Here is an 11,293-nt window from a genome sequence, read left to right as displayed (position 1 = left end):
GAGAGCTATGTCATGATCAGACTTAGAAGACTCAATAATGTGAAGTTGTCATTCTGTCTCCAATCACTACCAGGTCAAAGACACAATCAAATGGAATTTGTAGAATTGGAACAAAAAGGTAATTGTAAAGTTAATACTTAAGTTCAACAATAATACTGAAGGAGAAGATAAAAGTTGAAACTTACTCTATCACATATCAATATTTATTATAAAGATACAGAAACTTGTACGGTGTTGTACAGGTACAAGGATAGATTAACAGCCAAATGAATACTTGATTTTCAATACAGGAGTACTAAAAAGCACCAGGGAAAGAGGTGTATTTTATTAAGAAGTAAATTTAACCTAGAAGGAAAACAAAAGTTAGTGTAAGAAACAGTGCCCTAGTCTGACACCCTATATATAGTAAGAGAGAATGAAAACAAAAAAGAAAAATGCCGAGAGAGAGACAGATAGAGAGAGAGGAGAGGGGAGAGGGGAAAGGGGAGGAGAGGGGAGGGTGAGGGAGAGGCAGAGGCAGAGGCAGAGGGAGAGGGAGAGGGAGAGGATTGATGACAATGTTTGGGTCCTAGGATGTACATCTGAAGTTAGCATGACCTAATATTATGCTTTCTCTATCACAACATTAGTAAAACGTATATCGTCTTCCAGTTGTCCACAAAACTAGAGACCATTCCAGAACTGAGACCAAATATTATGTTTATTAATTGCAGCTTAAGACAGTAAATTACAGTGTAATGGTCTTAATTACTAATTCATTATTAATTAGTTTAATAGCTTTTCTTCCTAGGCACAAGAACATCAAAGCATAAATTCTTCCAGTATCAGCAATGACATCACTTAAGAGTCTCTCAGAATCTTAGGTACCACCCCAGGCCTACTGGATCAGAATCTAAATTTTTTAACAAGATCTCAGGTAACTTGCATGCATATTAAAGTTTGAGAAGTGCTGCCCTAGCTGCCTTAGACATTAGTGCTCATTACTCTGATCTACATCTCCAGAATTTAAGAGATCTTCTGTGAATCACTGATCACTGTGGGAATTCAGATACTCATCTGTAACACGCTTATGTCCATCTTTAGATCTAGTCAAGAGTCCGATTTCTATTTATTGGGACTACCACCCAAAGCAGAATGAGGATGATGTAACCAAGCCCAGTGACTTCTAGATACCACTGACTCTAGGTAACTCTACTAAAACAGACTTTGCATTCTTGGTGACCCTGATGTTGACATGGCCATAGAGAATGTGGACACCAAATCCTAATGGCCTCATATGATATTTCTACAGTGGGATTTAGCAAATATTCTGATATAGACAGACTGAGTTGATATAACAGTATCCATTGGGCCCTTTCTTTGTTCTGGCCATAGTCCTCGGTGAACTTTTCTTCCTTTCTATTTAATTTTTACTAAGTTACAAATAAAACATATATGTTTCATTTATAAATCACATATTTGGGCTGGGCATGGTGGCTCACGCAGGTGGATCACTTGAGGTCAGGAGTTCGAGACAAGCCTGGCCAACATGGTGAAACCCTGTCTCTATTAAAAATACAAAAATTAGCTGAGTGTGGTTTTAGGTGCCTGTAATCCCAGCTATTCGGGAGGCTGAGGCAGGTGAATTGCTTGAACCCAGAGGGAGAGGTTGCAGTGAGCCAAGATCACACCACTGTACTCCAACCTGGGCAACAGAGCTAGACTCTGTCTCAAAGAAAAAAAAAAAAAATCACACATGTGTAGTGTGATAAGTCCCCCACCAAGTTACTTAAGGGTGTTTATCCAGTGCCTTAACCCTGAGGGCCAGGCAATGAGCCAAGGCCATGGTGCCCAGCTAAGGAGCAGGTGTCCCTGAGAACCCAAACATCCTGGAGAGTATCTGAGAACCTGCCAAGATAAACAGTCTCATGGCTCAAACACTGTAGCTCTTTGAGCCAGAAAATTCACTTGAAAGCAGTTTAGAGATGGGAGGCAGCACAGATCTCTAGAGCTGTCCTGTTGCCGTCCAGGAGTCCAGGAGTACCCTGTGTGTAAGTCCTAATAGATACATCTACTCATTAAGCTGGGCTTGTCCTAGTCATTTTTTGGTCTTTTGGCTCGCTCCTAGTTTCAGGGAGGGTTTTTCTATGTGATTCTGGGTTGTTTTTTTTTTTCTTACAACATACATTGACTAAGTGCATAAAGCTTAAATGTGCAACTTGGTGAGCTTTTATACACATACTCACTTGGGTAAGTACTGTCCAGGTGAAGACATGGAACATTTCTAGCAGGTCCCAGGATGCTCCCCCATGCTCCTTCCAAGCCAGTTGCCCTTCCCAAGAGGTAACACCATTCTGCTTTCTGTCATTATAGATTAGCTGTGCTTGTTCTTAAAATTCTTATAAAAGAAGACAGTGTAATTTTTGGTGTGTTTTTTATTCATCACTGTGTTGATGAGATTCATCCATGTTGTTGCATGTTGTTACATGTAGCAGTATCTTCAGTGTACTTTACTTTTGTTTTAAGAAATGTGGTTTTGCTCTGTCACCCAGGCTGGGGTACAGTGGCACAGTCATAGTTCATTGCAGCCTCAAATTCCTGGGCTCAAGCCATCCTCCCACCTCAGTTTCCAGAGTAGCTAGAATTACAAGTGCAGTGTACTTTTTCTTAATGAAAGAAGTCCATTACAAAACATCTTAAGTCCTCCTAAAGTTTCTCAACTTTTAAATCCCTAATTGTTTTGTGCCAAATATTTCCCTTTTCTACATTCTTTTAAAAAACATTTGACTCCTCATAATTTTTATTTGACTTCTTAGAAGTCCAGTTGGTTGAGACTTAAGGGATTTTGATTAAATAAAACAGTACATACATTCCTTTAGAATAACCCTTACCTTATGCAGTTCTTTCAACATTCCTAAAAGAGCTTTAACATTACAGTGATCCTGTTCGGTTTCAGTCCAATGAAGCAGCTGAGAGATGATGGCTGCTTTAAGCATCTGGATCAGTGGGTTCAGAGAAGATTCTTGCAAAAATGCCCAACACTTCTCTGGGGGTGTAAAATTAGCCATTATAAATATGTTTTTCCTACTACCCCCCAAATCCCTGTTTCTAGTGGGTTCTTTAATATTGTAATATAATGTAAAATAATATTTTACATTTCTGATGGCATAATTTATAAATATTTTAAAAAGTATATCCTGCACAACAGTTACTGCTCACAGATGTGGAAATTTTTTCCCTTATTAAGTATTATTAGAATGTAAAAAAGCTCAAATTCAAGATTTGAAGAAACTGGTTAGTGGCTCACATTTATACTTAATTGATTGACTTCACGATTTTCAAACTGACAATTGTATAGGGTATCGGTAAAGTCTGAAAATATACATAGGTGAATACACAAACACAATGGCATCAAAGACATTTTTAATCGGTAAAAAATGAAAAATATTATCTATGTTTTTAGATTTTATGAACACCTGGTACATGGCCATGTACTTTTTAAAATAGCCAATAATTATATTTTAATATTACTGGATTGCAACATGGATTTGGAATGTGGAACCTTTAAATTCTCAGAACAACTCTCAGAAAACAAATCCATTTGATGTTAAAATACACTATCAAGCAAATGTAATTAAAACAGTATTACCCAGATATATGAAAAGCAAACACGTAGAGATTCCATAAGTAGACTCAAATACACACGAAACTTTAATATATAATACATGTGGCATTGCATATTAGTGGGAATGAAAAAGATTCAATAAATATGTGGGGAAAACTGGAAACTGATTTAGAAAAAATAATGTTTAATCAAGATAAACTTCATATGGATCAAATATTTAAACATAAAAATGAAATAATAAAAATTATAGTAGGAGGATGGGAATTATTTTAGTTATAAATTATTTTTGAAGTATGACCCCAAATCCAGAAACCATAGAAGAAAATATTAATATAGTAGGCTACATTAAAATTGTTTAAAATAATTCTGCATAGCAAAAATACCACAAAGTAAAAAACATTTTTTAATAGCCTAAATACTTGCAATTCATATTATTGATAAAGGATTAATTGCCTTCATAATTTAAAAGCTCCTAAAATAAAACAGAAAAATACTAACAACCAATGGGAAAAGCGCAAAGAAGGAAGAACAATAGCAAAACCACTCTCACAGAGTTAATGGGAATTATAAGCCAGGCTTTATGCAGAATTATGGTTATTGACAAGGTCAATTGACTGGAGTGTGCTGGTGCACTTCAGCCCACTTCCCTGAGCTGATTAACTAACCCAGAGTCACACAGCACACTGAGCACCTGCTCTCCCATTGTTCCTACAGATAAAATCTCTGACACTGGACCTTTTTACCCAATAATTATTTAAGGCATTTTTCAGATCCTGAATTCCAGCAGAATAACTGACATCAACTGGTCTGAAGACCCCCATTAAGGAACCGACTCAGTGCTGGAATGCAGTTTCTTCATCTCCCTATCCCTGACTTCACCTCCCACTTCTCAACCAATCAGTGATCACCACACTTTAGGCCATCACCTGTGTCCAGACCCCTTAAAAACCCTGTCCACAAACCTCTTGATAAGGCATATTTGAGGTTTCCTTTTATCTCCTCATTTGGTTGCCCTACAAGTATTAAACTCTTTCTCTGCAGCAACTCCTACTGTTGCAGTGTATTGGTCTATTACTGTGCAACAGGAAATCAAACCTGATTGTCCTATAATAAGAGTTCACAGAATATGATATACAAAGTGATCTGTGATATACAAAAAAACAGCACAACCTCACTCTTAATAAGAAAAATTCAACTTAAAATTAAAAGGTTTTTTTTCCTCAGAATGGCAAAGATCAAAGTTAGATAACATAGTTAGAAAGTATGTGGACCGATATTCTCATATTCACTGACGAAATGTAAATGATATATCCTTTGTCAGTGCTGACAGGTTTCCCAACTCTAGAGGTGCAATTTATACAGACATCAGTGTGAATGACAACCACTTCAAGTTGGGTGACATGATGACCCTGACTCTGTGGAGGGTCATTTGGCAAATATCTCAAAATAAAAATATACATACAATTTGACTCAGTGATTTTGCTTTCTGGAATTTTTCCTGCATGTGTGAATTTATATATGTACAGTGAAATGCTTCACAATAGAACATTCTTCAGCCATTAAATAGAATGAGGCAGTTCTATAGATTCTCTAACGGAATAATCTCCATGATATCATGTTTAGTGGGAGAAAGCATGTTGTGAAAGAGGAACTTTAATAGTTTGCTACCATTAAAAACAGAAATAATACATTTGTATGTTTCTATGTATACAAGATCTTTCAAAGGTTATACAAGAAACTAGAACCTGTAGCCACTTCTGGGAGGGGAACTGGGTGGCTTATCTTTCATTGTACATATTCTCTGTACCTTTTTATTTTTCTTTCAGATAGGGTCTTGCTCTGTCACCCAGGCTGGCGTGCAGTGGTATGCTGATAGTTTACTGTAGCTGTCAGAGGCATTTGAACCAGAGCAACTCCATCTTGAATAGGGGCTGGGTAAAATAAGGCTGAGACCTACTGGGCTACATTCCTAGACAGTTAGGCATTGTAGATGACAGAATGAGATCAGAGGTCAGCACAAGATACAGGTCATAAAAGACCTTGATGATATAACAGCTTGCAGTACAGAAGCCGGCTAGAATCCACCAAAACCAAGATGGACGAGAGTGACCTCTGGTCGTCCTCACTGCTATACTTTCACCAGCACCATGACAGTTTACAAATGCCATGGCAATGTCAGGAAGTTACCCTATATGATCTGAAAAGGGGAGGTATGAATAATCTACCCCTTGTTCAGCATATAATCAAGAAATAACCATAAAAATGGGCAACCAGCAGCCCACGGGGCTGCTCTGCCTATGGAGTAGCCATTCTTTTATTCTACTTTCATAATAAATTTACTTTCACTTTACTCTATAGATGCTCCCTGAATTATTTCTTGTGTGAGATCTAAGAACCCTTGTTTGGGGTCTGGATTGGGACCCCTTTCCAGTAATACAGCCTTAAACTCCTGGGCTCAAGTGATCCTCCCGCCTCAGCCTCCAAGTGGCTGGGACCACAGGTGTGTGCCACCATGCATGACTGATTTAAAAAAAAAAAAAAATCTGGTAGAGACGGGATCTCACTATGTTGCCCAGGCTGTCCTCAACCTCCTGGGCTCAAAAGATCCTCTCACCTTGGTCTCCCAAAATGCTAGGATTAAGGTGTAAGCCACAATGCCTGGCCCTCTGTACCTCTTAAGTGAAGGAGCCCAGGGAAATTTGCCCCAAAATATGGCACCCTGGTATGCTGATTATTTTAAGTTAAAGGCCCCTGAAGGTCAGCAGATGCTGGAAGAGGCTTTTCTCTGACACTCCCTTATCTACGTTAAGACTGGACCCACTACAGAGGAGAGAATTGCCTTTCGTGCCATCTCTGAAATTTCATTATCTGTCACAGAGAAGACGACTGAGGAATGTAACCACACCTAGATGTACTTCTTCAAAAGATAATGCCTGCCTCTCAGGCTCATTCCAGTTCCAAGGAGAATCATTTACAAGTTAATTTCTGTTTCCTGGGTCCACTCATTCTCCCAAACAGTGATTTACTACTTCTCAAAAGAATTGTCTACATTCCCTACCTCCCCTCTCCTCTATGTAGAAGGGTATATAAACATCTGTACCCCCGTTGGGTTATTGGGTAATCACTGAACTTTCAATATTCGCTAAAAACTATAAAAGGACATAACAGTACTGAATAAAGTAAATAATAACACAAAGTTTTTGTTTTTCATCATCTCTGGTCAAAATGTCTAAAGTCTCAAAATAACATGAGCAAAAAATTTTAAAGTATGGATTTATCTTGATTGAATACTTTATAACTACCAAACTCTGATGTCAAAGCCACATCCAAGTCTAAAAACTACACCTGCTTTGTATGATAAAAGTAATAGTTATAATAGCTTTAGATTATTAATCTTTTCAATAATTCACATACCATGTTCTCAAATACTTGTCTATTTTGAAATCTTCTATCCAAAATTTGCTACAATGTCTACTTCAGAAAGTAACTCTATATTGAGAGTACAGATAAAGTGACATAAAACTTACTTAGGACTTTTAAAGATTGTTTACTCATTTCACACACAGCCTTTGCAAATGGAACCACCAGGTTCTTCCAGTTCTTAGAATCATGCATCACAGGACATTCTGGGAGCAGGAGGAAAACTGATAAAGCTTCTTGGTGTGGAGAACGGCATGGAAGAGCTCTGAGCAGATCATCCTCGAGACATGTAGTTATCTATGGTCGAAATAGGATCAGGGAACAACAGACCCAGGATATATTAGATACAGAGGATTGTGAGAAGCAAGCTATTAAATTAAGGGTCTCACTCCACCATGTTCCAATTAGAATAATCACTTAGCCATTCTGAAACCTATTGATGAGATTCCATCAATCCTTCCATCCCAAATGCCCCTGATATAGTACATGAGAGCCATCCTCCTCATTTTATATCAGGCTCCCTGAAGAAAATAAAGTGAAATCCCATGAGCATGGATATACTGAGTGAATTATGGATTCAAAACGAACACAAAGTCCTTCAAAAGCAATGTAGTGTGCAGGTCACACTAGTATTCCTCCTTCTAGAAGGAAGAGCTGTCCCCGCCCCCTCACACAATATCCATTTCTTTCTTTCTTTCTGTTTTTTCATATCAGTAGAAAAATGTACAGTGAAAAATAGCTCTAAATTTTTATATTATTTATTTCATCCAGAGGTGAAGTTTTACCTGAGTGTAATGGCTTAATCATAGCTCACTGCAGCCTCAATCTCCTGGGCAATCCTCCCACCTCAGACTCGTGAGTGGAATGCACTGCCACAGCCAGCTCATTTTAGAAAATTACTTGTAGAGATGGAGTCTCACTATGTTGCCCCGGCCAGTTTCAAACTCTTGGGCTCAGGTGATACTCCCACCTTTGCCTCCCAAAGTGCTAGGATTACAGGCATGAGCCAATGTACCTGGCCCAGAAGTAAACTTTTAAAATAGGATGTATATAAAAATATATTAGTGGGAATAAACTTGTATGGTATCCTTTATATTTGTTTGAACATTCATTGAGTACTTACAATGTGTCAGGTGATCTCATGTAAATCATTTTATTTAATCTTACTGATAATCTTGTAAGGTAATTTTTGCTTTATTTGTTTTTTACCTTGTTTTTACAGATGAGCAAGGAGAGACTCAGAGGAAGTTAGAGGAAAGAGGTTACTCGATTAGAAAGTGACCATGGCACTACCATAGTAGTAAAATCTACCATGACAGAGAAAATGCCATATGTTCACCTTGCCAGTCGTTTTCCTTTTTCCTCCTGGGTTTATAGGAAGATGGCAGCCCCCGGCTCCTCTGCAGTTAGGCAGGGCCATGTGACTGAGTCCTAGCTCACCTATGTGGGAGAAAGTGGTGTGTGACACATTAAGGCCAGGCCACTGAAATCTCTCATGGGAACTTCCATACTCACTTCCCTCATCTGCTAGCCAAACCAAAAGACTGAATGGAGGATTCTACAGCCCCAGGGCCTAAAGATGCTGGAAAGAAGCCTGAGTCAGCCCTGAATGAATGGCCTAGAGATGCTAGAAAGAAGCCTGAGTCAGCCCTGAATGAACCTGTGCAAAGATGCCTCTGACCTCCAACCCTCGTTGGACTAGGATGTTGGAAAATATTTTATTGTGTTAAGCCACTGAAATTTCAAAGTTGTTATAGCAGCTAGCCATATTTCCTCTACCTGATAGATCTATATTCTGTAATTACAGTGTTTGCCTCTCATGTCATAAGGGTAAATAAGTGATATATACAACAATAAACTGTGATGTACTATATATTGTTTTCATTACATTAAAATTCTTAAAATTTGCTTTTTCACATGTCTAGCAGAATATGATTTTTGTGGAATGTTATGCTAGAAAATAGCATCGCAATGCAAATAACTCCAAGAAAAATAGGGTCCAAAGAGATTTCTTTTAGTGTATGACATCACAGAATCTTTGATTTCCTAATGTGCATATCGTGACTCCATAATAGTAGAGAGTGTTCCCAAAGTTTTTTCATTAAGAACCCTTTTTATGGTTTTTTTTATGAAACTAATGTCCCTGGGAACTCACATGGGGAACAGCACCCCAAATTATCTCCCATATCACCTAAAAATTCGTTTAAAAATATACTTCATATTTGCTATTATCACTTCATCTTGAAAATGAAAATAGTATATCTACTACACATTAAGGAACACTTTCCCCCTTTCCCTTCCAAGTATAAGGACCCACTCAGACCCATCAAAATGGTATAAAGATTATTTTACTAACTGAAGACATTTGAGACGCCTTTTTGGAGCTTCTTTTATCTAACTAATGCAGAGCTCTTCTAGAATGAAGCTCTACATCCCCCACTGAGGAGATACACTGCTAAAAAGGAGACCAATCATTCAGACCCTTGCATGTGGGGGAGAAATTGCATAAACAAACATTCTCACAAACTGTCATACCTTCCATCTGTCTCCATAAAATCCCATTTGTTCTTTCCATAGGAGCCCTTTCTCCATTCTCCCTTTCCTCCACTAAGTTGCTTTATAAATTCTTATCCCAAGCTGTTCAGGGAGCCTCTTCATCTGAATGCTCCACATGCAAGCATAAAAAACCTGTATTTTTCCTCCTGTGCTATAGGCTAAATGCATTCCCCAAAATTCATATATTAAAATCGTAACCCCCAATATGACAGTAGTAAGAGGTGGGGCCTTTGGTAGGCAATTAGGTCACAAGATTGGAGCTCTCATGAATGGGATTAGTGCCCTTAAAAAGAGACCCCAGAGAGATTCCTTGCCCTTTTTGCTGTGAAAGGAAAATAAATCTTGGGTCTCAAAATCACCAAGCTAAAGGGAAAAGTCAAGCTGGGAACTGCTTAGTGCAAACCTGCCTCCCATTCTATTCAAAGTCACCCTTCTGTTCACTGAGATAGATGCATATCTGATGCCTTTTTTGGAGAGGCTAATCAGAAACTCAAAAGCATGCAACCATTTTTCTTCTATCTACCTAAGACCTGGAAGGCCCTTCCCTGCTTTGAGTTGTCCTGCTTTCCAGACCAAACCAATGTTCATCTTATATATGTGGATTGATGTGTCGTGTCTCCTGAAAATGTATAAAACCAAACTGTGCTCCAACCACCTTGGGCACATGTCATCGGGACCTTCTGAGGTTGTGTCACGGGCATGTGTCCTCAACCTTGGCAAAATAAACTTTCTAAATTAACTAAGACGTGTCTTAGATATTTGGGGTTCATGCTGCCATGTGAGGACACTGAAAATATGGTCATCTATGAACGAAGAAGTGGGCCCCCACCAGACACCAAACCTGATGGTGCCTTGATCTTGGACTTCCCAGCCTCCAGAACTGTGAGAAATAAATGTCTGTTGTTTAAGTTACAGCATCCTGAGCACTAAGAGATTCTGTTAATTATTAGTTTTCAGTGACCCCTTCCACCAATTCAAACCTGAGTCAGTAGAGGAAAAGAAAGTTTTCTTCCCAATACAACCCAGAATCACACAATATTAAACTGGAATAGATTTTAAAGATGAATTCAACAGGTAAAGAAAATGTGATCAAGAAGGGATGAAGCAGTATTTGAGATTCATCTCGAATAGATGTGAGTTTCATCTCAGAATAGAGGAGCAGCTTTTTAGTTTATCAGTCCAGGATAAAGTTATCCTGCTTCCCAAACCAATACTCTTTTCCTGTATCATGCTAGAGATTATCCACCTCTCAAGCATTGCTCTGATTATATTGAAAATAAAAATATTGCATCTATTGTACATTTAAGGACTCAATAAGAAAATAAATGTCAGCACCTAATAAAGTACCTGGAATACAATAATTTCATAATGAACACCAGCCCCCTCTTCCAGCCCCAATCATAAACCCACCTTTGCAAAAGTATGACAGTAAGAGAAATCTGACATGGTTGACTCTATCTTGCTTTCAGCCTCACAGGTTGGCTGTCTTTTCTCATTCTTGGGCATGAGCCAAGCTAACTTTGGGAGAAATTTAGTTTATAGTTTAAATGATAATAGTCTGTCCCAAAAACTGAATTGTTTTTGTAAAACTAACGAAAGTCTGCCAAGTTAGGAGGATGAGAGGGGCTTGAATTCTAAATAATTATCAGCCATTAATCTAGAGGTCATAAGATTTGCAACTTCCTCAATTACTCTTGCAAATAACATCATTAT

At 38.3% G+C, this 11,293-nt stretch overlaps 1 protein-coding gene across 1 annotated transcript in view; it reads right to left on the bottom strand.

Annotated features, from left to right (window-relative positions):
• The window catches only part of HERC6 (HECT and RLD domain containing E3 ubiquitin protein ligase family member 6), a gene marked incomplete at its 5' end in the record, with an annotated part of 84,727 nt that overhangs the window by 34,223 nt on the left and 39,211 nt on the right, over positions 1-11,293 (bottom strand). The window contains 2 exons of the mRNA XM_011933031.1: positions 2,871-3,025; positions 7,132-7,321. Coding sequence (XP_011788421.1) covers positions 2,871-3,025; positions 7,132-7,321 — 345 coding nt within the window. The remainder of the gene's footprint in view (positions 1-2,870; positions 3,026-7,131; positions 7,322-11,293) is intronic.

Source organism: Colobus angolensis, unplaced genomic scaffold (assembly GCF_000951035.1).
Source record: "Colobus angolensis palliatus isolate OR3802 unplaced genomic scaffold, Cang.pa_1.0 Scaffold123, whole genome shotgun sequence".
In the NCBI taxonomy this organism is placed as follows: Eukaryota; Metazoa; Chordata; class Mammalia; order Primates; family Cercopithecidae; genus Colobus; species Colobus angolensis.
Note: the sequence above shows the minus strand (reverse complement) of the source record. Positions and strands in the feature narration are given on the sequence as shown.